At 42.3% G+C, this 26,775-nt stretch overlaps 1 protein-coding gene across 7 annotated transcripts in view; it reads right to left on the bottom strand.

Annotated features, from left to right (window-relative positions):
* The window catches only part of PTPRT (protein tyrosine phosphatase receptor type T), a 465,535-nt gene that overhangs the window by 25,869 nt on the left and 412,891 nt on the right, over positions 1 to 26,775 (bottom strand). For all 7 annotated transcript variants that reach the window (XM_085557969.1, XM_021535469.4, XM_021535471.4 and 4 more), the window contains 7 exons: positions 21,038 to 21,225; positions 14,838 to 14,925; positions 6,905 to 6,981; positions 5,954 to 5,990; positions 4,945 to 5,042; positions 3,109 to 3,225; positions 1,043 to 1,197 (listed from right to left, as the gene is read on the bottom strand). In XM_085557969.1, the coding sequence (XP_085414095.1) occupies positions 1,043 to 1,197; positions 3,109 to 3,225; positions 4,945 to 5,042; positions 5,954 to 5,990; positions 6,905 to 6,981; positions 14,838 to 14,925; positions 21,038 to 21,225 (760 nt within the window). The remainder of the gene's footprint in view (positions 1 to 1,042; positions 1,198 to 3,108; positions 3,226 to 4,944; positions 5,043 to 5,953; positions 5,991 to 6,904; positions 6,982 to 14,837; positions 14,926 to 21,037; positions 21,226 to 26,775) is intronic.

Here is a 26,775-nt window from a genome sequence, read left to right as displayed (position 1 = left end):
GAAAACAATATATTTTAATTAAGAGCTTAAATTAATCAAGTGGTTGAGTTAGAAATGTAGTTAGCAAAGATCATCCATTGTGATTAGAGCTTAACAAGGAAATTAATTGATACCAGGTGGGGATAACTGAAACAAAGTTAGGAATGACAGGTGAAGTATTGTAAAATGGAAGAACCATGAATATCAATGGCTTCTAAGAACGAGAGGAGGTTTGGGCTGCAACCAGCAGGTCAAGAAGCCCTGCCAGCTTGACACAGGTGAAGAGTTTACCATGAGGAAGACATCTTACTTCCTCTTCAAAGAACCCACTGACCCATTTCAGAGCCCACCGACCCAATTAAAGAAGACAATTGTGCAGGCATAATGGACATTCAGCTAATTGTAATACAAAGCCAGAGAGTTAATGATTATCTATTAGGAGTCCCAGAAACTATCTGAATATGTAAAACTGTGGACGTGACAACCTGGTCAGAGAGCAAGAAAACTAGATAAGTTTTCCCAGAATTAGCCTGGGAGACTTTAGGGAGCTGGAGATAAACAAAGATAGCCAATTATTAAAAACAACCTGCAGGTGTTGCTTTCCTAATATCTGTTTTCTTGTTATTCTCATAAAATTGTTTATAAATGGGCATCTAGTTAATTAGCCAGATAGGTGAAATGTATTGATTAAATGACCAATCAGGTGTACCTGTATTGATCAGGGTATAAAAGAAGTGGTTCAGAGTAAAGATGCGTGCTTATGCCACTTAGCCTTCTGATGACTTTGTGTCATTTCTTATTAAACAGTGACCTCAAACCTTTTTTGATAAATAGACAGCAGGAACCTGTGACTCCTTGCCCATGTCTTTGGAAATGATTCCACATGTGTCCAGTGCTGTAATAAATATACCTCCTTTTCAACTTTAATTCGTTGAAGAGTCATCTGTCCATGCTTCAGCAAGGCCCACAAACGATACCCCGAAACAGCTGCTGGTTATTGCCAGGCGAGCAGAAAAGAGGGGAAAGCTGCTGGAGGAGGGGCTCAGGTGGAGAGCTGGCCTACCTGCAGTGCACCACGATGGGTCCTGCCTCGGGGGGGTTGAGGAACTTCACCTGGCGGACGAAGCCCAGGAGCCCCGTGGCGTAGCAGGGCACGCCGTGGTCTGGCCAGCTGGTGAAGTGGAACTGCCGAATCTCTCGGATCTCATGGTAGCCTTTCTGAGGAGACAACACAACCTCTATTTCTCTTCCTTCAGACTCCAGTCAGCATATTCTGCTCCCTGCTTCCCTCACTCGTGCAGAGGGATAACAAGCACTGAGCTTTCACTATTCATGGAAATGTGTCCCAAGCTGCTTTTCACTCTAAAAAAAGGTTTTCAGCCAAATTCCAGTTCCCAGTGAAGTGGGTAACGCTCACCTGAGGGCTGGGAAGGTGGGTGCAGGTTTTCAGTTCCAACCTGTGCTCTCAGAGCTCATACCCACCTCATCACAGAATTACAGAATAATGAGGTTGGATGAGACCTCTAAGATCATCAAGTCCAACCTATGCCCTAACACCACAACTAGACCATAGCACCAAGTGCCAAGTCTAGTCTTTTTTTAAACATATCCAGAGATGGTGATTCCGCCACATCCCTAGAAAGACAATTCCAGTATTTTATTATTATTTCAGTGAACTTTTTTTTCCTAATATCCAACCTAAACCATCCCTGACATAGCTTGAGGCTGTGTGAGCTTGTTCTGCCAGTGCTGCCCAGTGGAAGAGATTGACCCCACCTGTCTGCAACCTCCCTTCAGGAGCTGTAGAGAGCAGTGAGGTCACCTCTGAGCCTCCTCTTCTCCAGGCTGAACAACCCAAACTCCCTCAAACGTTCCTCACAGGGTTTGTGTTCCAAGCCCCTCACCAGCCTCGCTGCCTCCTCTGGATGTGCTCGAGCATCTCAATGTCCTTCCTGAACTGAGGGCCCAGAACTGGACACAGCACTTGAGGTGTGGTCTCACCAGCGCCGGGTACAGGGCAAGAATGAACTCCCTACTCCTGCTGGTCACACAATTCCTAATGCAGGCCAGGATGCCATTGGCCTTCTTGGCCACCGAGGCACATTGCTGGCTCATCAGGGTGACCTCAGCCCTAGCACTCCATGGCTGTGTTTACTCACAGCCATAAACCACCAAAAATTCATTCTTAAATCCTTTTTGAGGCATTGAAGCAAGAGTCTGGGGAATGGACACACCGAGAGTGGGCATGCCCCAGGTAACAGCAGATTTTTTGCCACCTCCTGCCAAATTTTCTCAGTTTGAGATACTGCTGGCAGTGAAAAGGGCAGAAATTGGTAGCCAGAACCATCTTTTCTGGGGAGAGCAAGTTGTTGGTATGTGAAAATCACACCTTTATCTGCCCCACAAAGGGCAACCCAGAACCCTGGGTCAGCTGTGTTTTATTGGGCAGGAAACGTGGGTGGAATCCAGCAGCAGCTCTTCTGGCCTGGCAGATTTTGGCATTAGCATTTCTCACCAAGTTTTTCAAAATTTAATGAAATATGGAAGTGATGTATCAGAAAACTGAAACAATATTCCCAGAGTGGCTGAAGTTCATTGACCAGGAATTTTGGAAAAGCTTTAAAACCACTTACTGAGTGTTTGGAAAGTGATTTGGACAGACCTGGAATACTCTGACACTTAGACTTCCAATTTCTAATTACAAGTAACAAAATCTTCCAAATCCTGCTGGTTTGTGGATAGTTTTTATACTCTTGCTTTTGTTAGATTCTCATTTCTGATGAAAAGGGACCCTAGCTGGCATCAGTTTATGTGGTACCTTTTTTCCTCTGCCATTTGCCACTCTGAAACAAGGCAGTTATTATTCCTGGCATACCATCAGCTATCTGCTGCCTTTTGGATGCAGTTAAACTTTATGCACTGTGGATTCTACTTTCGTGGCTACATCAAGATGTTCCTGTAAAATCATTTGTCCAAAAATGGAATCCCTGTCAAAAATTTAGTTTGCTGAAGTGAAGCCTGTCCAAATAGCACAGATCCCATCTCCAAGAGTGTTCTGGATGTGTTTCCCAGAGTTTCTGAACACAAATGAACTGTGTCACAATTTCAGCTGCCTGAAGACCTCCTTACCTTTTGGACAGTGAAGGTACGTATGACATACTCTGCCAATGGCTCTGTCTCAATTAATGTGACTTTAATATCTCCATAGACTTCTGTGTCATCCGGCCAGTATCGAACACACTTCACCTGGGGGCAAAAGGAAAATATTGAGAGGAACTAGTTCAAGTTGAGTCAGAGCTGACCTACATTTTCCTCCACTTTCAAGCTGAATCCAATGTAAACTGGGCTTTCTTCTGATGTACAGAGTTGCCAAAATTAACTGTATAAATTAGATCAAAATTCCTTTACCATACATAGAAACCACAAGCAGGATTTTTTTTTAAGTTCCCTTTGTTGTCCGTACAAATGCAAAGGATGCATTTAGATTTTTTTTTTCAATCTTTTTTGCATTTCCATACGTGCCTGGCCCATATCAGATGTACAGAACAGCTGACAGTCACCACCATCCCTTTTGGGAAAAATCTTTTCTACTGCTCCTGTAATTCTGAACTCTCTCTGTTTAGCCAAATAAATGCAGTGCATGGGGATTGTGGGATATGTTTGAGACACTAAATTTGTTTGACTCTGAGCTTCCTTTATCAGATGTGGACACAAACTTGGCATTTTACCAGCTGTGACAGGCTTAGGCTAAGGCTCATGAGAGAAATCTCCTGAGCAGGTAAACATATCCCAGTTCTAGGAGCCATGTACAAAACCACCAAAAGAAATAAAAGCAAGGCTGTGAAGCTCCAGAACGGATATTTAGGCTAACAAAGACTATCAGGTTATTAAATGCTCCAGCATGAAGAGTGGAACAATACCTAAAGCTGAAGCAATTAGCTGCAGCAAAGCAGGCTTCATGTTCCAGTTCCAGTCATATTTGAAAGGGGTTTTATAAATATTAAATATGATTAATGTAGGTTTGTTGTGGGTTTTTTTGTTGTTTGTTTTTTTTTTTCTTTTACACAGAGGCATTTATTTCGAACTGAAGTGTCAGTAGAAGGTAAAGTAGAATAAATAGTAATAAATGAACAGAAGCAGATGGCATTCAACCATGAGATCTAAGGGAAATCAAACACAAAGCAGCTGAATTACTAATGGCTCTGAGTAAACGATAATTTAAATTTTTCTTAGTACAAAAGCAATGGAAAGTGACAAACATCAGGACAAAATTTTTTAAGAACTCCAGTTTCTGGCTGAGAACATCTCTAAAACCAAAACCATGCTGGTAAAAGCCATCACAGACACTCTGTACTTCTTATTGCCTGAGGTCCAGCCTACACCTTTTGATTTATCCATGTTTGGTCCCATTGGGAATTTCCTTGTGCTGACACAGGGATGTCTGGTCCAGGTCAGTCCAGGAGAGAGAACTGCTGGGTGTTTAGGAGGCCAACACTGCTGGGTGGTCTCAGGATCCACAAAAACCTCAACCCCCAGGAACAGTGACCTCAGGAACTCCAGGTTTTGGACTCTCATGCAAAGAGGTGTTTTGGTAGTTGGAGCACCAGTCACACATCCTCACTCCTCTGGATTTTTACAGGAGTATTCAAATCATCAGATAAGGAATAACTATTACAGAAGTACATTTTTCCTTCTGTACTGAGGAAGGAGACAGCTTCTGAGCTAGCATAAATGTGTATAACTCTGCCAAAGCCCAGACTTACAGCAGGAACATGATCCTTATTAGTCTGGAAGGGAAGCAGCTAAGTATTACAAAATCCAGCATTTTACAGAACAACCCAGAGTGGATGAATTCATTCCCTTCCTGCAGGAAGCAAAAGGCATTTTGCTGCTGAGCTCTCCTGAGCAGCAGCTGTGTTAAACACAGCCCTGGTCTGGTTTTACACACTGGGAGTGGCACCTTACCCTGCCCACTTCCACCAGGTTGGTGACCATGACAACACTCGCGGAGTTTTCTTGCCAAATCATTCTCCAGAAATCCTTCACTGTCTCTTGCATCGGCCCTGGGGCAGGAGAGAAGACAAAAAGGGCATCTCAAGAGAGTGCATGGAATGCCAATAACCCCTTCCAGCTGTTCTCCAGCCATTGTCCCATTCCCACAGGGTCCTGCTGTCTCTCACAGCATCCCTCTGTCATTCAGGGTTACAGACAAGGACAGCCTGCAGCTCTCTGGGAGGTCAGACCCTTCCTCCCAGCAGGTATTTAAGGTTCCAGCATGGTGGCAACAGAAGTGATGACTCCAGGAGGAAATTCTGTGTCAGTGATGGGACAAGGATTACCCCACACTGAAGCTGTATTAAGGCTGTGCTCTAATTCACACCTGCAGCACACAGCATTTCACAGTTCAATACTGATTAATTATGAAGGAGGAAGGAAACATGCAGAAATTAGCTCTTTCCTGAAGTTTCCCCCAGAAAAAAAATTTAGGTTCCAATAGCCAACCAACCAGTGCTCACAAGAGGTTTGTCAGTCTAGAGCCTCTCCCTGACCTTATTTTCTTTCTTACAGGAAACTCTTCAGGTGACTTGCAGAAGGTGGTGTTCAAATGCATTTCTTCCTAGCCCCCCTCAAAGGCTCATCAGTCACAGCTTATTCACACTGCCCTCCTAAGGCAGGGAAAACTCAAGACCCACAAAGTCCCCTGTAGCTGTCCTCTCATACTTCATGCACAAATGACACATTCTAGGCTGTGCTGCCACCTCTAAGTCTGTGGCATTTTCTATTCTTGCAGCTGAGGTTTTAAGCCTGAGTGCCATAAAGATCTTGGAAAATTCTATATCCTTCCCTCTTTTGCCTATATAACGAATTTTCAGATGTTCCCCAAAACAGATGATGTCACCCCATAAAAAGCTCCTACAACAGTGTAAACCTGCAGTGGGTTTACAAATATTTAGACATACAAGAGTAAACTTGCCTTGAGTAGCAATGTAATGGCGAGGCCGATGGTACCCCTGGAAAAAAAGAAAATAGGTGAGTGTCTGTGAGATCACAGCTCAGACAAAGCCCACCAGGGATTTGGTACTTTCCAAGTGCCAACTGCTGCCCTCTGGACAGTGTATAATTATGTAATATATTATAATTAACTGGTTATGGAATGAATGAATGAATGAATGAATGAATTAATGAATTAATGAATGAATGAATGAGCAACTGGGCTGCCCTGAGAGATTTTAAGTGAGGCATCTCCCTCAGATGAATAACACAATCTCTTCATGCCAAAGATAAGATAGGAACGGGGAACTTCTAAAGAATTTCCACAAAGAAACACAAATCCTATGTTACCTGAAAGTAACACTGAAAACAGATAGGCAAAACACTACATCTTCTTGTTTGAAAAGAAGAAAGGTATGAATTTGTCTCTGTGAAAATTCTGAGGGCAGCTTTTATCCTTTCAGGAAACTATTCTAAACATTTCCTGTTGCTGTGACTTAAGAGCTGCATTCAAGAAATGCACATACATTGGATCACTGTGTGTGAGACAAAGGCTGCTTTTCCAATGTCATTTTATAGCACTTTTTAAAAAGTCAATCTGTTTACATACATGCCTTCTGCAGCACAACTTTGTGAGTAGCTGGCAAGTCTCTGATATCAGCTAATGCTATTGTGAGGGGCTGATATTGATTTCTGCACCCATCATTTAGCCCACGTCCCACTTATGCTGGTGGATCTGTCAAACACAGGAAATCTCCATCTGCCCAGATTGGTCAGACAAAATAAACTGGAGACTGAGAACCTTCTCCCTGTCACAACACCATGTTTGTACAACGTTCAGCTGTCATTCACATCAGATCCACAGCCTGTCCCTGTGTCAGAGGCACCAAATTCATAAGCAGGCTTGTCACAGGGGGATGTCCAGGAGCCTTACGTCGATGTAATTGGCGTTGATGTAGTCAGAGTGAGGGTCCCCATCCAGCAGCTGCAGCCTCACTCTTGAGTGATCATCTGAAGGAAGGAAAGGAAAAAAAGTGACAGTAACGATAAAGAGGAGTTTTTAAGTGGTCTGTTGTATCTGCTGACTCCTGCAAGGGTGGTATCGTGGAATTATGGAATGCCCTGAGCTGAAAGGGACACACAAAGGGCAATTCCTGGCCTCAAAATCCCACCATGGTAATTGAATACTTACAATAATCAAAAATGGAATAACATCACATGTATTCCTGTTGCTAAAAACCCTCTGTTTTGTGTTTAAGATGTGATGTTTAAATCCTTAAGTTAGTCGTACTTTATATTAATTAAATTAATTGCTGTCACCATAATCTATGTGGATATTTGAGACAGGTCACAAATGTTGCCTGGTTTGGGACAGATCTGTGCAAGGTGTATCTCCATGACAAAAACCATTTTTCTGCTTGGAAGCTACAAACTCCCTTGGCTTCATCTGATCTATGGAAACTGAGGCAAGAGCTAAAACTAACAAGACCAGGATATAATTAAATAGATCACGATAGATATAAAGGATTAAGGAGGGTAAAATGGAAATGAAACCCTGTAAATAAGAAATAGAAAAAGAAACAGAAACTGGAAGGAAATACAAATTAAATCAGAGCAACATTCCTTTATGCAACCCACAGGACTCAGAGCAGCAAAATGGCATCGAGGCAGTGTGGAAAAAACCAACATAATCAGAAATGCTCATCTTTTTGAGGAGATTCAAAGTTACTTTAGATAAGGCAATAAAATAGCAGAGATCAATCTTTTCATCTCCCAGCATGCTCCACAGTTCAGACGCAGAAAGAACTACCCCAGCGGGCAGATTATGTCATGATTTTCCACCGGGGGAATATTTTGATCTTTCTGTGGAACAGCTGGTGCGGGGCTCTGTCACAGGAGATCCTCCAGAGCCAGGCTGCTGATGTGATTTGCTCTGGCAATCCCAGCACTGCTATGCAGTTAATTGCAGGACTGCTTCTAAGGGCCAGTTGCTTGGCAGAGGCTACTGGGTTATGGGGGTCACTGCTGGCCACGCTGTGCTCATTTTTAAATGATTTTTTAAAAGAAGTGTAATATCGAGTCCATTAAGTTTATTTCCTCCCTACCAGCTCTATGGAGCATAGCTCTCAGTCAGAGCAGCATTAATGTTTAGCAGCACTTTGCAGAACACAGGCCTGAGCATGATTTACATTCAATTAGAAAGAATCATAGCAATGAAACATAAAAATATGAGGTGTGATTCTGCAGTAACTCAGTCAAAAGGGGTTTAGTCATGTCTTAATTAAATGTAGAATCAGATAATAATTGTGAAGACAGATGTGCGAGCAGTTCTGAAAACCAAGACTTGGGCATATATTAAATAACTTGGGCATATATTAAATATTCATTTGGCCGTGTAAAGGAATGATTCTACCCTGTTCAGCCACTGGGCGAGATTTACACACCTAAAAAAAATACAACCACATTGCTGCATTTATCAAATCCCATATCTGCATTCGAAGAAGGTCCTGCAGGTGAATCCATCAAAAGCTCTGCTATATTTGTATTAATAAATAGAACCTGTGTGGACACAGGGAAGGGGGAATATTTCTCCGAGTGCTGATGTTCCCAATTACCTGCACTCAAGGCAGCTGCACGAGGAGTTGCAGTAAATCATGTGGTTAGACAGACAACAAAAGAATTTATACTTAGAGCAATTCACACAGACAGACAAGGAGCTGATTAAACCGGACACGTGGGTGAAATACAGGGAAACTCCCGCAGACCATTTCACACTTGCAATTCCAGGCAGCAAACTGAGCTTGTTAGGAGCCACGTGGAACAAAAGCAAAGTGAACCCTGGAGCAAAAGCCTGGGAGGGGAAAAATATTGACTCCTCCCAAGAGAACACCACCATGGAAATCTCAACTCATTGCAACAACAGAACCAAAAACGATGGGACCAAGAGCATCCCCAATGACAGGGAAAAAGAATTTCAGGTTCATTTTTTAATGAGGGACACAGACAATGTCTGCAGCTGGAGAGCTCTGAATGACCCTGGAGGAAGCACCTGCCTCTCTTCATTTAATGAAGCCAAACATCAAAATTAAGTTTCAGCACTTTGAGCCACTCTTTGGACAGAAAGTTAAAGCAGGCAGGATGGATGCATCCAGAGGGAGCTGAATGGGGAAGACCTGGGAAGCAGATTGAGAGCAGCTCCATGATTTCAGGCAATTATGGATAATTATGGCTGAGGAAAAGATGCTTTGTAGGTGCAAAAAAATGTTGTTTGTTTTCCTTTTTCTCCTCTTTTTTTAAAAAAGACAGATATGGGGAAAAACATAAAGGATAAAGAAATTTAACTAAAGATTAATGCTATTTTTTTTTTGTTTTGTTTTTAAAAGGAGACATTCAGGTCTAATCATATTTTGGGATGAAAAATGCTTTAAGATGAACTTTGCTTTTGGAGGACAGAATTCAAAATATTTCATTGCATATTTTACTAAAATTAGATTAATTCCTGAGGGAGATTTATTGCTTTTGCAAGTGAGAGAAGTGCAGCAGGAAAAAAAAATATCTGTGTATATGTGAAGAACACAAAATATTAATGATGTCTTAATGGTATCTTTAACCTTGTTCCAAAGTTTAGAACAGTCTGGATAAAAGTTCATAAAATAAGTTCCCTTGTAAATCTTTTTTTTTTCCACAAAAAAACTTTAGGATTTGACTGAAAAAAAAAAAAAAAGGCAAATTATTATGCTCTTAGTAATAGGGATCATGTACTTAGGGTTTTTTGCCTACAGACTTTAAAGGGCAATTTAAAGAACAGCAAACACATTTATTGCCTCTTCTCCCAGTGGTTAAAACTTATTTCTGATCCTTCTCTACATCCACTGGGCTTTTCTAGCCAAGGACACAGAATTCTTGCCAGACTGAAATGAAAGTTGCTCAACTCTTCACAAAATTTATCAGACATTCTATCCCTGTGTGTTGAAAATGGACTCTAAGAAACATTAAAAATGGAGGGAAAAACTGAAAAAAAGTTGCATTCAGGACCACAAAAATAATTAGAAAAAACCTTAACAAATGTGTAAATTATTTTATTTTTCCCTTACTCCATTCCTTCTGCAAGTTAGCAGAACTCTAAATTTATATGAAGAGTAGTTTGACTGAAAATTGGTCTTAAAACAGACTTCAAAAATGACAAGAATTTCACTGAAAAGCTCTATACTCCCATTTTAGCACAAATTCGTTACTGTTTTAAACTCCTGTCAAAATTCCCATTAGTGATCATTTGAAGTATCATTGCAATTTCTCCACGTCTCATTTTGACACCAGCACTGGATTAATCTCACACAACTTTCGCCATCGAAACATTACACAGCTCATCTGTCTGTCTGTCAGGGATCCCCACGCAGGAGTGGAGAAACACAGACAGCTCTGCAGGTCCAGCCCAGGTCTGGGACAAAAAGATGATTTATCCCCACTTTGTCCTCCCCTTTCCATCCCCACTGACCCTGGAGTGTGCCAGGAGAGCTGGGTAACATCCAGGTGGGATAAATCCCACCTTGTCAGCATCAAACTCAATGGATATCACACAAATTCCATGGATACCACACAAATTGCATGGATACCACACAAACTCCTTGAATATCACACAAATTCCATGAATATTATACAAACTCAATGGATATCACACAGATTCCATGAATATCACACAAATTCCATGGATATCACACAAATTCCACGAATATCACACAAATTACATGGATATCACAAATATTCCATGAATATCACACAAATTCCATGAATATCACACAAATTCCATGAATATTATACAAACTCCATGGATATCACACAAATTCCATGGATATCACACAAATTCCATGGATAGCACACAAATTCCATGAATATCACACAAATTCCATGGCTAGCACACAAATTCCACGGTTATCACACAGACATGCAATAGTTTAGGCACTACAGAAGAAATCATGGAATAAAAATTCTTGGAAATGGTGAGATTTCTGTTCTAAATCCAATACTGACATCAGGCATTGGTACAAGCTGCCTCTGGAGGTGTCCAAGGCCAGTTTGGACAGGGTTTGGAGCAACCTTGGACAGTGGAAGTTGTCTCTGCCCATGGCCGGGGGTGGGACTGGATGAGCCTTAAGGTCCCTTCCACCCAAAATCTGGAATTCTATGTAGCTTTTTTTTATTTCATGCCTTATCCCTGTCTGTGGGCAAGAAGTGCACTCCACCTGTGTGCCAGCTGTAAACTTCTTCATTTCTTCCACTCCAAAACGCTTTGATTAATTTAGTTTTCCAACCCAAAGCATGAAGGAAATAAAGCAAATTTCTCCACTGTCTTTTTTGTCATCAGCTCTGTAGTTTTTTGTGAACCATCATGAGACTTCAAATCCACGGGAAAAAGAAAGGCACATAATGTTCTCTCCATCAGCTGAAGCAATACACACCATCCTATCTCTTCTCATCCTCAGCTCTTGTCTGAAAGTTTTTTATTCTTCTGTAATGTAATGGCTCTAAATCTGGGCAAGATGGAGAGAAATCAAATAGAACCAAAGGTCCCATATAGCTTCTGGACATTTTCGCTTCTCTTCTAATAGATTCAGCTCAACATCCCTTCTCCAACAATCACTTTCTAATGCTCTTTGAAGGTCTCAATATCTTGGCCCTAAAGCAGGATTAAATCATTTTACTTCAGCACATAAATGGGTACACTGCCTACGCTTGTCCCCTAAAAAAATCCTGGCATCTCCACAACTGTCTTTGTTTTTACAGCTTTTATAAAAGTGCAGGAGCAAAGCTCATATAATAAAAGGTTCAAGCAGGACAGTTTGCTTCAGCATGGGAAGTCTGTCTGCATGTTCCCACCATCCACAGTGGATTTCTGTGGTCATGCAGACCCCAAATCCACTGCTCAGCTTTTCCTTCCCTTGCTCCAAAAACTGTTACAGATGGGAAGGAAGCATGGAAAGCTGGGAGAGCTCTTTGAGTCCTGTGCAGGAACAGATCAGCTCTCAGGCTGGTCTGCAGCTTGGTTTGCAAATGTAAGAAGAAGAGCAGGTGTTGGGGCTGGCAGTGTGAGCAAGGTTTTCAGAGAGAAGCACGATGTTAATGCAGCTCTGGGAGAGCAGTGAGCCAGTAAAACAGTCCTTGTAAAACTTCCTGTAACTGTGCTGTTACCCACGAGGCTGTAAAGACAAGATCTAATCTGCTGTGGTTCACTGAGCAATGCTACTCATTGCAAGGGCTTACAAACCCACATTTTAACACCACTCTCTGAAGCTGCTGCAGAAGTCAGATCAAAACCTGACTTTCCAATTCACTCCCCAAAAGGCAGGGGATTTGTTGTTCCAGGAGGGATGAAATGGTTCAATAAATGATGTTAATTGCCACGTGCAGCCTTTTACCAAATAAACAGGTAGGGGCAAGCAGTGCCTGCTCTGGGTTTCACCAGCCACTACAATTGAAGTACAGCAAAACAGCTCAGGGTGTAACTGTGTTCCACCTCCTCTGCTCAGGTTTTTGCCCAGTTTGTACTCATAGAGCACAATTTGTATTCATGGCCTGCCTGAAGGGAAGCACTGCCCTGCTCTTCTCAGCTCTGCTCTCCATCCTCTGCTCTGCCTCCTGCCCCTGACTTTACTCAGAGTTTGCCCAACTCGCCCACCAGTGGGGTCTGGCTCCAGGCTCAGCTGATAATTTTGCAATGTTTTTCCAAAAGATCTGATGAATGATATCCTCCTTCCTTAGGGATCCTTCTTTCCTTCTCCTTTTCAAGCCTTCTCAATATCACTATTGTATGTTTCTAAATTCTCTCTTTTAAAAGAGCCCTTGTCTCCTTCTCAAACTCTTTGTTCTGATAAATATTTGAAGAGAAGAAAGCCCACTCCAAACTCTCAGCCCCATTCCCAGATTCTTCCCAACAGTCCTTAAACTTGAGCTTCTTTTCTGACACTTCACACTGTGCAGATTCTTGTTCCTTAGCTCTGATTACATTCTGCATTCTCTTATTCAAGTTCATCACCTCCTATCTGCACCACTGCTGTATTTATATTTAGAGCTAAAAGGCTCACGTCACTCTTCGTTAGACAACAATTTGTCTTTGTGAACACCTTCTCTTTAGGTAACATCCCATTTATCTTCCTAGATTTTGCTTCTTGAACTCCTCACATTTCACTTGGAATTCAAGGTTTTCTTTGTGATCACCTTCAACATAAATGAGATGGAAGCTTTTGCACAGATTTGCCTCTTTTCACCTCCACTTTTGAATTATGCCAAGTGCTTCTTCAAAATCATACAGAGAAACAAATTCTTTCACATTTCCTTCCTCATGTCACACCACAGCACTTCCACTTTCAATCCAGTGTCATTGATCTGTCTTAGACTCATTTAATTGGAGTTAATTGTACAGACAGGTGAATAGAGCCTCTGTCTGGACATCTCCTTTGCCACTGGGAAAGCTCAAAGCTCACAGGAGCTGAAACAAAGGGAGACAACTGCCATGCTAATTGTAATATTCCAGTACTGTCACTTCCATTTTCCACACAGATAAAGAACACTGGTGAACTTGGTGACTTGCTCACAAACCACACAAAGCAGCAGAACTGGGATCGCATCAGGGCTCACAAACTTCAATCCTCATTTTCAGATTCCTTCATCTTTACCAAGGGCCCCTGAACTGAGACATTCTATGTCATTCCCCAAAAATGACACTTGAATCACTTATCTCAAAGCTTCAAAGAGAGGAGCAGTTATGTATGAGGTGAGGTTTCTTTATGAAGAAGTTGGGTTTGGGTTTGTTGTTGTTATTTTGGTGGTGGTTTTTTTTTTGGTGGTTTAAAAACATTTTTTGTAAAATCAATTTGTTGTACTAGAAATAAATTTTTAACCCAAGAAAAATACACTATGAAATATATCACTCAGCATGACTTAATTTTGCTCTTAGAGCATTCTATAGATTTTCCCAGTCATGAAAATCTATGGCACATTCATTTATATTCTGATTTCTTATTCTGATGCTTTCAAGCTTGGCTTCTCCAACTTGATTCAGCTCAGCAGCCCTTGAAAAAACTTAATTCTCACACCTTCTCTCCCCAGTCATTATCAGGAATAATGAAACACTGGTGAATTGCCTGGAGAGCTTGTGGAAAGCTGAGTTTTGGAGAGCAACTTTGGAAGAGGCTTCACAAATATCTGACAAAAATGAGGAAGGTGAATTTAGTCTTGCTTTGAAGAATAAAGCTGACCTAAATGGTTTTATGGACTCTTCCCTGCCCTGCAATTCTGCTACATATTGATATTCCTGGAACATCAACAGGAACTGATGTCTGAAAGAAGTAAGCCAAGAAGTTTTAGTGCATTTTCAGTTGCCTTATTATGATCCTGAGGCAGAAGTTAAGCTTGTGCCATCCTTCAAAACAGCTCTCTAGGGATGAGCAGTGACTGCTCCACTGGCTACTGACCACAAGGGAGGAGGAAACCTGGCCTCTGAGCCACAGCTAAAAATGTGATCTATCTGCAACTCCTTTGTGCTCCCTTTTGTGACACTGGAAGCTCTGGGTTTTGTACTGAAAATAGACAGAAAATGGACATCACATAAAAAGTGACAAAAGGATTTAGCCCTTGAGCTACAAACCTAAAGCAGAAAGTAAGGCAGGTAGAAAATGTGTAACACCATGCAATGATACTATGAAAAATAAGGATTAAAAAACATGAAATAAAATAAATCCCAGGCATAAAGCCTGTAACAAATGGACTGAACACTCAGCACTGCTCCTGGTGAGCCTCTCAAACACACTCTTCTCCCCAGCACACAGGTAAGATCTCACAGGATGCTCAGTTTAATGTGAATTTACACCTACAGGAGATTATGTTTCCATATCTGTTCTTGTTGCGGTTCTCGTCTTCCTTGGCCGTGTCCCAGGACGCCGTCTGCCCCTCGGGGAGTGCCTGCAAAACAGTAAGGGAGGGTTTAAAACATCTGGCCAATGCCTTCAGGTGGGAGAAGAGGCCTAAGGAAGAAGAGCAGGGTAAAAATAAAGGAGCTGAGTAATTCAGTAGCTGAGGCTGTTGGTGAGGAAAGGGCACCTCCACTAATGGGAAAACAGAGCTCCCGCAGACCATTTGCATCTCTTGTCTTCTGCCAGCCAAGAATCATTTCCTCCTGCTACTTTGCATCTAAAAAGATCAGGGGGATTTGTTTCTGGCTGCACAGTCCCAGGTTAATTTAATTTCCCCTGAAGAACAAGGCTTGGGGAGACCTTGACCACACCTCTAGGAAAACCCAGATGGAAGCAGCGCTCAGCCTTTCATATTTAAGCTGAAAATAGAGTGGTTTCTCCTGTTTCTATGTTGATAATGGGTGATACAATACAAGCCATTTGCTGGATTTCTCTGGGGAAAGATAAAGCAGCTCAGGGTTTTAGATCATGTATAAGAAAAAGAGGAAAAATGAGGTAAAGCATCCTCATGAAGCATGAGAATAAACAGCCATTTTCCTAAAATCTGCTCTTTTACTTGAAGAAGGAAGGGGGAAAGGAACTGGCAGCACACAGTGCCACCCTCCCTGCAGCTCAGCCCTACAACTATTCTGCACACCCTCAAATGAGCCACTTTATCCTAGAGACACGTCCAGGAGGGATTTTCAAGGCAGAGCCTGGAAAGCAGCAGTTGGAGGATGGTCCTGCCTTTCTTGGAAAAACATGGGTGAAGAGAGCAGCCCCTCCTGAACTGCTTCCTCCCAGATGTACCCCCTAACACGATTCTACATCACTAAAATCATCATTGAAAGTTTTATTATTTCTGGTCCCTGGGGAATTACTGAGGGTTTATACCACAGTTGTTGTGGAATCACATCTGCCTCAGCCAGCAGCGGGTAGTTTGACACAGCTGTGTTACAAAATGAATTTATATTCATCTTCACAAGCCACCCAGGTCTGTTATGTGCCTGAATGCCTGAGACACAATTAGGAGCTACAACACTGGTTTTACAATTAAACTTAATATGAGCAAACCCCTGGCAGAGCAGATCACTGTGAATTTCCCACAAAGGGTTCCAGGGCAGAAAATGTCAGGCACTGCAGCACTGCCATGAGCTCTGCTGACAAAGAAGGGACACTGAGTCCCTATTCAAAAACCCAGGAGAAAGAGTAATAACTCTAATTGGTGAGGGCTTTGATCACACATATATTTCCTTTGCAGACTGTTGTTTCCAAAGAGCAGCTCATCTGCTGAGGAAAAACACCCAGCCAAGAAACCCACATGAAACAACAACAAAAAAATCCCTGAGTGAAAGAAAAGAGGTGAAGAAAGCTCATTTTCATCTTCAAAGAGTGAGGAAAATGGTGCCTTATTTTTCCACTAATATCGAATTACAGCAGATTGACCAGAGAATGGCAACAGTCATTAGGTGCCTAATCAGAGCCATCTGAAAAGAAAAGAAATAAAAGAAAATCCTTTTTCATGACTTCCACATGGGAGAAGCTATCTTGGCCAGAGAAAATATATTCAGGTCCAATAAATCCCTTTTCAACAAACCGTATCCTTTCATTTGATTTGAACATGCAATTCTCCACTGAAATTGATGTTTTTATATTTGCTGATAGAACCTCTGAAGATTGAAGAGTCCAGGATTTTTCATTTCATTCAATACCACAAGAAATCCCTGCTTTCCAGAGACCTGACCAGCTCTGAAGGGAGGGAGCACAATTCTGGTTGGTGATGAACAAAAACCACCTTTGCAGGGACACCCCTTACCTTCCCACTTTTATAAACATTACATGAACAAATTGGAGGAGCTCCATGTACAACCCATATAATTTGCCTATGAGATCCCAAAAAATGCAGCACAAATATTGGAACTACATTAAAAAGAAAGACAAGAAGATGGATTATAATTGGCTTGCATACAGAAAATGAGAAGCACCGTTAATGCTTTGTTCTTTCAGGTTTTTTTGATACAATAAGTATCTCTGTAACTGTAAAAAGAGTCCTGTTTCTATCTGCATTATCACCAATGTTAAATCAGGACAGATCACTTAGGCACTGGTATTTAATCCATTTTTCCTGGGTAATTCTCCCCCATCTTTCTTTGACTTGGTAACAGAAGACTTTTAGTATTCAAAAAACTATACTTGATTTTAAAGCTTTTTCTACTTCTAAAGCTCCCTAAACTTCTCTTAGAGAAGTTTTGTGAAATCTATATTGAAATATCTTCCCACTAGTGGAATTTAGGTTACAGGGAAAGTTTTTAAACTAAATTGATCTAAATTTTAGCTGAAATTACAAGGATAGATCTCTCAAAGTCAGCTTAATCTCAATCAAGCTTCCTAAGCACCACGGCCCAGCCATAACTGAAATGTTCCCATTAAGCTGAGGCTCTCTGCAAGCCAATTTGAATTTTGGATGGCTGCATTGAGTTAGTTTGCTGTTTGCTTTTAATTTAAATACAAAAAATCTAATCCTTCATTTTCACTGATCCACCTTAATGATGCAGTTTTGCTGCCAAAGGCAACAACATCAATTCAAAGTCTTCCTGTTCATCCCAAAATGTGCCACGGAGCCCTGGCCCTCCCCCGAAGCCATTTCCTTCTCAACAGTGGTGGAAAAACTCTGCTGGGAGCCAGAATTAAAAATTACCAGAGCTAAAAAACAAAATTTGGAACAAAAAAAAGTATTTCAGCCATTCATTTTGCAGTGTCCCATCATAGCCCAGACCATCAGATCTATTCTTCTGGCCACATGAAAATGTGTAGGCAGAAATCAAAGGGTTAAAGTCCAGGGGTGAATTCCACAATCTGAAGACTCTCAGCACTAAGATGTTTGAGGAAAGGAGCCACAAAATCTAAAATAACTAAACAGTCTCAGTAATGCAGCAGGAGAATGTGCATTAGTGACATCCTAAATCATAATGGAAAATGAAGCTGGATAATTAAGCCTATTATCTCCTTAGCCAGTAATTGGTGCTTGCAATAAGTCTCTGGGACTGGTCCCACAGCTCCCAACAAATCAGAGCTGATATGTTCTGGAAAAGGAACTGGTGACATTTAAATGTGTCCCGTTTAAATGTTTATGGCTATTCCCAAGCCCAAACAGTGCCATCTACACCCAGCGCCACTGACAGATTTTTCTCCTTTCTTCCTCTTGTTTTATCACTGAACAGAAGCAGCAGCCAAAAAGACCCAAAGTCACACTTTGCCCTCAGGTGCAGCAGGCAGCCCCAAAATAACCCAGACAGGGAGTGCTGACAGATTCTCCCACTATTCACACCCAGTTAACACTCATTTCACACCAGCACTCACACCCCTCACACCATCCCATCCTTCTCAGCTCCTCTTGGAGCTACCAAGAATATTTTTCTAGATTCCTTCAGCAAAACAAGCTGCCTGTGCTCCAACATGTAGGTGCAGGCATCCTTTAAGCAAATATGGAATGCAATTTCCAGGTTACTCGAAGGAGATGGGAACGCACAGAGATAAGAGATTGTCATGTGTGACTGATATGCTCTGTTCAAAGTGATTTTTCATGAGAGTAAAATTATTTGGTAACATGTCACTAAACAGGCTGCAATTTATGCTATCAATTTGCAAAGTAAGTAGAAAATCAGCTCCCTGGAAGAAAAAAAAAAGAGAATATTTGGAGGTGACACTGATATTAGTGTCTGAAAACACATTTTAAAAGAGACATCAAATTCTTCCTCGAGATTTTATCAGCTGCTCTGCAAAACGTCTTGCAAAGCCAATTTTGCAGCTCCAGATCCCAGGCTGAGCCCCCCACTCGCAGCCAGCTCAAACCTCCCACCTTCCAGGAGCTCTCACGCTCCCTGACATCCTCCCCACTGCTGTTTGGAGCTGAAGTGCTGCCTCCGTCCCATGCTCCAAACCCAAATCCCACCATGGAAAATGCTTTTATTTATGGCTGACGAAGTGTGGAACAACACAGGGGATTGGTGAGCTTGTGTCATTCTCCAGCCACTCCTTGTAAAGAAAGGAATTATGCTAATCTGTGTAATGCCATCATCGTTCCATAGTCTGTAGACAGCACTTTCTGGGGAAGGCAGAGCTGTGGAGCTGAAAGTTGCATTGACATTTTTCATGCTAATGTGCTATTTTGATAATTACCGATGCCAGCACCAGAAAATTACATATATGCCAGCACCTGTTTTCTTCTTGAACACCCAGAACTGGGTCTTAGGGCATCTGTAATTGATTTCAATGTATTTTTGGTACTCCTCATGGAAATGGAGGCCAAGGGGGGGCTAAGTAAATATCCTCAGAGAAATATTAACCTTTTTCAATATTAAACAAAGCTCTTTATACTGATAGTTTAATTAGCATGCTTGATTATGGGGCAAGAGTGACTAGACCTGGTTAACATACAGTTCCAGAAACATATGCTATGACAGCTTTTTGATGCCATCTGATTAAAAAACACTCCCTGGTGAGGACCAGGAAAAGACAGGCTCCCAATTACAGCAAATCTCAGCACTGAGGACACAAACCCCATGGACTCTTACATGCAGGCTGGAAAAGTGAGCTGTTTTCATTAAGTAACTTATTTTCACAGCTGTTACATTATTTTAAAATAGTTTTAATGCCACTATGCATATTAATTTCTTATTGCCTTCCCACGAGCTTACTACATTCATTATAATTATCTCTCGCTAGGGCTGAGTCTCACATATGTTTGATGCTATTTCCTTCTTCTCTGTTTGCTCTGCTCTAAATGTGTTTTCCTCTTCCAAATCATCCCCAACATCATGTCTCCTGGTCATGTGGATTATATTCCTGGTCATTCCAGCTTGCAGGGGGGAGAGGTGAGGGGAAAGAGGGCAGATTTCATTTTTCCAGCTCAGCCTTTACTCCTCTTCTCACATGGAGTTGGTAGAGGATGTCAGTCAAGCCTATTCTGAGCCAGAGGTTTGATCATATTGGAAAATTTTACCTTAATTTTAGCTACACAAATACCTGCCCTTGACTTGACAATTGTGCATTCAGGTCACTGTGCTGTGATTTAATGTGATCAATTGTGAGAGAGAACTTGGAGCTCCCAAAAAGATCAGACCAACCCCTTTTCTCACAGCCTGGCTCATACTACTCAAGGAAAACATTGATAAGGAGGGGACTGTGGGACTGCATGTTCAGCACCTGTTGAATTATTCCTGTCTGCTCTTTATGGGACAGAGGCACGAGCACAGTGTCACCCACTTACTGCTGTAGTGACCACCTTCTCTCTGGAACAGAGGGCCTCCAAAGACTGATAGTGCTGCAAAATCCTGCCCTCAAAACCAAAATCAGAAAGAAAAGGATTAAGAGAGTGAATTAAGGAAAAGACGCTCTCAAAAACAGCTACTCTCCTCTCCCAAGTTTCTACCCCTCATGAGTGTGTTATGAACAAAAGAGCCTTCTTGGGTCTCATGTTGGCTTGAGATAAGTACTGATATTGAAATGTTAATTAGCTACTTGCTGCTGGGAATCACCTACACCCCACACTGCCGTTCTAGGACTGGGATGCAAAATAGAGAGACCAGTGGAATCATGGGAGGGGGTTTTGGGATGAAAACACCCCTAAATGGAAGGCTGGGCACAGTGGAGGGGGCTGGATGGGTGAGCTGGTTGGGGAAAAGGGAACCCCATCCCTAGTCTGTGTCTGACCTGTCACCATAACCTGCAGAGGACCAGATTGGACTGGGCTGTGGGAAGCAGGACCAAGGAAAACAGACACTCTTCCTGGTGTTACCAGGAGGGAAGGAGAGGGATAGCTGCTGCTGGGTGAGCAACATGAGGAAAGGAAAGAGGACAGTCTGCTGATTGGGACTTCAGATACAGACTGGACACCTCTTCACCTCTGGCTACCAGTGTGCCACGGAGACTCCAGGGACACACTCTGCAGCCTTCTCACCCTTTGGCTGCCAGGAAAGCTACAACAGCGGGGGTGAGCTCTGTATTGAGCCCCCGCCCAGCTGATCTTTTTAATAAGGAGCTGAACATTAATAAAGGCATAAGCCCTGTTCATTTCAAGTGCAACTTCCCTACTCAGCCACGTGAAGAAAGGTTCCTCTCACCTCATACTCCTCCTTGAAGCCATAGCCCTGTCCCCTCTTCATCTGGGTGATGTGCTGCAGCAGGTCTGCCACTCGGATGGCGGGCTGGAACTGCCCCCGGGGGTAGGACATCTCCACGGGCTCGCAGCTGCGGTACGGGTGGGTCTGGATGGTCAGGGTTGGCTGGGCCAGCTCGCCATGGCTGCTGTCTGTTGGGGAGACAGGAGTTAGGACAAGCTTTCAGCTGCCTGATATTCCCAGTTTTCATCCTCTCTCTGTTTATTTAATGCCACCCCGCAGGTTGGTGCAGGTAAAAGGAAGTAAAGAAATGAATGGAAAACACAGGCTTAGCTAAAATGCCAAGAAAGACTAAATCACACTTGAATATTTTTTTTGTGTCAAGCAGACAAATCCAAAAAGACAGGAAGAGAGTGAGCAGCCAGTCAGGCTAACAAGGATATGGCACATCAAGAGTGAGCTCCCCACAGCAATTTCAAGAGAGCTACATAGCTGCTGTCTTCCCAAACCTGCAAAGAACAGGGCTCAGAGATACACAGAGATGAGCAAGGGATTCAGGCAGGATTTGGGGTGTACAGCATGAGATAACTGAGAGGGACATGAGTGAACAGCAAGCAAATGATTAGCATTTCAAATAAGGCAGGATGCTCAGGCAAAGTCAACTTCTCTGCTAGTTCAGGCCTAAAATTTTGTATGTCAATGACAAAGATGTAATATCATCAGGAAAAAAAAATAAACCACCATAAAAACATAGTTATCTTATGTGCAGAAATTTAAATTTCAGATATGTCAACTTAATAGAAAAGGGAGTTATTTTGAAAGAATTTAAAGGAATCTATCACTATGCAGATAGAATTATAACTTCTCATCCCCAGCAAAACTTATGTTCAACAAAATATTCCCAGTGAACTAAAAGAAAAGAAATAATCACTTCAATAACCAAACAATTGACTGTAACAATTTTTAACAACAGAACTCAGACTAAATGAAAAATTCAATGACTTATCTAGCAGAGCTGTCCAAGTTTAAGTAGTTGGCCAAATATAGATGCTCAGCTCCTTTCACACATAAAGCCTGCATCAATTCTTTCTGGCTTTACCCAAACCAAATTATTAGCAAACAGAAAATGCACCTCAGATTGTTCACAAAACCTTCCTGAGCTTCCACACACAGGAAGTGAACAGCCAGCTCACTGAGAAAGAGCTGAAACACCACCCCTCGAGAGCAACACTGCAGCCACGTTTTTAAAGGGATAAAGAATAAATAAATCAAATTGCAGTTTCAGGGTGATTTCTGTGAGGCAGAAATAATCTTGGAATGTCCCTGTAAACATTGCTCTGCTTGAGAAACCACTGTGGTGTTTGGGCAGAGGCTGCCCATGTCCCTCCTGCAAAGGTGGGCAGGAGCAGAGAGCTGAGGGCATCCTACTGTGTCCTCAGCACAGACATGACAAATAGCACTTCAGCTGGTTTATTATTAGATTAGGGGAAGCTGTGAAAGCAGGGATATGCTCTGTATGCTCCTCTGTGAGGAGACGGGAATGCCAGTAGTGGACACTGCTGCAGGGCAAGCTCATCAGCAGTGGGACATCAACACGGCTGGGGGTGAATTATTGGAGATGCTGAACACAGCCTGCTCCTCTGAAATAAATTAGCACAGTGATCATCTGCTTTGAAGATCAGACTTCTGAATTCCTGGATTTCTGAGTTCCTAGTTCTCATAAACAGAGTCACATTCCCAGGATACTCAGAGATTTACAGAACTATGGCTCAAGCAAAGCAACCCTCAAACACAAAATGTGAATAAATTTGGGATTTAAGGAAGAGTAACATCCAAAGCATTTGTATAATCATCCCTAATGCTCTGACTAATGACAGTGTGAGAACTCTGAACAGAGGGAATTTCAAGGCTTATTAATTCCCCTAGTTGGATTCGCTTTTCCAGTGCATCTTTGCTCCCCTATTTCCTATTAACCTCCTGTAATGAAAAGGAGAAGATTTTTATCGCGGACCATTTCCGACAGACGTACTATGCTTAATTTTCCATCATTAGGTTTAATACAAACCCAATTTCACAATTGGCTTCTCTGAGGAACCTGCAAGTAATGCCACATTTTTATCAGCCCCAATTAAAAAACATTACGAGATCCCAATTCGAGAGGGAGTCTTAAAACTAATGTGTGGCTCTGGTGCTAATTTGGGCAGGGCACACGCAGAGCACAGGCAACTTGTAAAATGGAGCTCAGATCAGCCAGCTGCTTTGCAGGCAATTACTAATTTCCCTCTTCATCAGTTCCTTTAATTCTGGTGTACTTGGCTCCCTTCTCAGAAAGATGTGTCACTGGGAGAGGTGAGAGCCAGGAAAGTGGTGGCTCATTCTTTCCAGAATAACTTCCCTTAAGGGAGGCATTTGTGGTGTGGAGGTGGGATTAGAAGAAGGTGCTCAGCAGCAAAGAGGGGTCTGTCTCTGGCCTTTGAGTCCATAGTGACAACTGGTCTCTTTGGTCAATGAGATAAAAATTGGTGCAAATCCCTCTGATTGTAGGAACAGCTCTTGTGGCACAGAAGCTCAGAATGGTACGGTCTTGGAAGGAACCATCTAATTTCAGTATTCCAGGTTGCTCCAAGCCCCATCCAACATGGTCTTGGACACTTCCAGGGATCCAGGGGAAGCCACAACTTCTCTGGGCACCTGTGCCAGGGCCTGCCCACCCTCACAGGGAAGAATGCAAAGTGTGATCTGTGGCGGCACCGCTTGTGTGCCTCACACTGTCAGGGGATTCTGCTTGAAGAAAAGCATCACACAATGTGGGTCACCCCCCTCTCCATGCTGGGACACACAGCTGGAACTGTTCAGGCCATCACCTCCTCCAGTCCTCTTTGACAAACACATCACTCATGGCACCTGTGCTACCTGCAAAAAAATCCCAACCCCAACAATAACAGCAGCCCTGGACTCTCAGTTGCTCTCAGCATTTTATCTGGGCCAAGGAAAACATAGAGGGGTTTTTCTGGACACAAATTGCTGTGAGCTGAGCTCAACACTTCCATGTTCTAATAAAGCCTGATGCAAGTAACACACTGTTCCCTCTCCATCTAATCACCCCAGAAGTGTGGAGCTAAGCTCAGTAATGAGGTGCTCAGCGAGGCCGGCACCTCTCAGGATGTGTTTGCAGCAATTTTGTGAACAATTCAAAATGCAGGTGGGAGGGGAGCTGATCTCTCACTAGGACAGTCAACCAAAAGAGTCTTTGGAGGGTTGGCAAACAGGCTTTGCTTTTCCTTTTTTTGCAGCTATAATGCACATCTCGTTCCTTTTGGCACCATTATTACTGGGAGAGAAAACAAAGATTCCAGCAAACTCAGGCTGCTGCTTTAATTGTTTCACTAAAGGCAAGTTAAAGTAATTTTCCACAGTTCCTTTTCTCTGTCTGCTTCTCACAAACATGTCCCCAGTCCCCTGCAAATGAGAATGACTTTGTGGGACAAATTGGCCAAGACTTTGCACTAAATTTTTGGCAATGCCTATAAAGCATGTGCGGCTTTACTGAGTTTTCAGTGAGAAAAGCAAAACAGAAAAATAGGTTTTTTTGTTTTGTTTGTTTTGTTTTTAATTGGAAAGTTGCAGGAAATAATTCACTCTAATACTCAGAAACTACTAAATGTGGTGGACCATGCATCATGTGTTTATTAAAATTATATTTCATATGCACATTTATCCTAGTCATATGTCCTTGTGCTTTTGATAGGAACACACACCACCATATTTCACTGCATTCCAAAGATGGAATACCATTCCAATAAAGAATTCAAATTAAAACATTTCAGGAGGTGGTGATTCCATTCTGACCCCCAAAATTGTGGCAATGGTTAATTACCCTTGCTGACTAAACATTTCTTAATTGCAATTTGATTTTGCTTAGCTTCGATTGCAGGCACTGAATCTTATTATACCTTCTGTTAGATTAAAGAGCCCTCTGAGCATTTGAAATCTTGACCCATGCAGGCACTGATCAAATCACTTCTTCACTTTCTCTTTGATAAAGTAAATCAATTGAGAGCTTCTGAAGTCTCATTAGGGCAGGCTGCTCAGGGCTCCAGTTCCTTCCTAGAACAATCTCCAATTTTCCACAGTTCTATTTGTGCAGCTGTAAATAAGGCAGGTATTCTGCATGTAACTGGGAACATGCTGCTTATGACAGGATTGCTTCTAATATCAGCAGCTTGTGACAGCAAAGGGTGATGCCAGCTTGTTTGTTAACCCTTTTCAGTGCCACTCTTACTCCCCATATAAGATATCCTTTGCCAGCTCAGATGTTTTTATTCTGGAAGCTGGCATTTTCATGATCCCCCATCCCTGGCAGTGTCCAAGGCCAGGCTGGATGGGGCTTGGAGCAGCCTGGGACAGTGGAAGGTGTCCCTGTGCATGGCAGGGGGTGGAAGGAGATGAGCTTTAAAGTTCTTTCCAACTCAAGTCATTCTATATCAGCTTGAGAGTTCAACTAACACCCTGAAATTTTGTAGAAGACAATAAATTAGTGATTCCCTGTCTCTTACACAACTTGGCTGATTGGGAACCTTCTCGGGTATCTCAGCTCATGTGTTTAGTGTGAAACTGCAGATAGACAAATGTAACAATGCTGACCTCACATATTCACAAATTCTCCCTGCCTATGAAATTGTGCTTTTTGTGAATGTCTTTGCTGGGGAAATAATCATGAATGTGCTGAAATCAACCCTGAGGTCTTGCTGTGTCAAGAAGTAACAGAGTCCGGCATGCAGAGAGGAGCTGGAGCAGAGGTCACTTCAGTGGAATCTTCCCCCTGATGAGCAACCCTGACAGTGAGTTATTATTGCTTGCCTGCTGCTACACCACCTTGTGTTCTGTACTTTTGTGCTTCTCAGACAAGTAAAATAAATATGTTTGCCTCCACAGAAAAACTGATGAACTTCTCCATAAATATCACAGATAAGATGAAGAGCAGCTGAGAAATTAGATTGCCAGTCTGGAAGTGGCTCTGTATGATCAGAGCCCTGTGCAACATCCCAGTAAGGCTGCTGGGAGGGGTCCTGCTCACCCAGAGCACCTTTAGGGATTAAAGCTTTAGATGCTTTTATAGAGAACATTTGTTTTGTAAACATAGTTAGACTGAGAAATGGATATCTGGCCACAGAGTATGATGTTGTCTCCTGACCAGAAAACTCACCCATGCCTCTCACAACTAAAAGCAAAGCTGCACTGCTGTGTCACCTTCTACACTGGAGAAGCTCCTCTCAAAACTTTTACTTTAACGTCCACAAATTCCTCCTGTGACTGAAATGACAGGGCTATTATATCTGCTTATATTTTTTATTCTCTTAGCCTTGGCAAGTGATAAGATACGATACGACACCCTTTGCACAAAATAAATTATGTTTTGAGTGGTGTTTGTGATGGATTTAATTACACACAGAGCCAGTCTCTCCACACTAAAGCAAAGGCTGTCAATTCTTTGACATCTTCCGAGGGTGACTAGAGCATGGCTAATACCTCTTCCCCATACACCAGGGATATGGTGCGAGATGAAAAATAATTTGCTTTTTTGTGTGTGTCAAGGCTTTATTATATGATAAATACCCAGCTCTAATATTCTATCTACAATATCAACAGTGGTATGGCAAACTGAAGGCAAAACACCATTTATCTAATGATATCAACTGAGCTCTGAAAGGGCACATTCCTTAACAAAGCCTTCTGACAGC

Source organism: Lonchura striata, chromosome 20, assembly GCF_050655825.1.
Source record: "Lonchura striata isolate lonStrDom1 chromosome 20, ASM5065582v1, whole genome shotgun sequence".
Classification (NCBI taxonomy): domain Eukaryota; kingdom Metazoa; phylum Chordata; class Aves; order Passeriformes; family Estrildidae; genus Lonchura; species Lonchura striata.
Note: the sequence above shows the minus strand (reverse complement) of the source record. Positions and strands in the feature narration are given on the sequence as shown.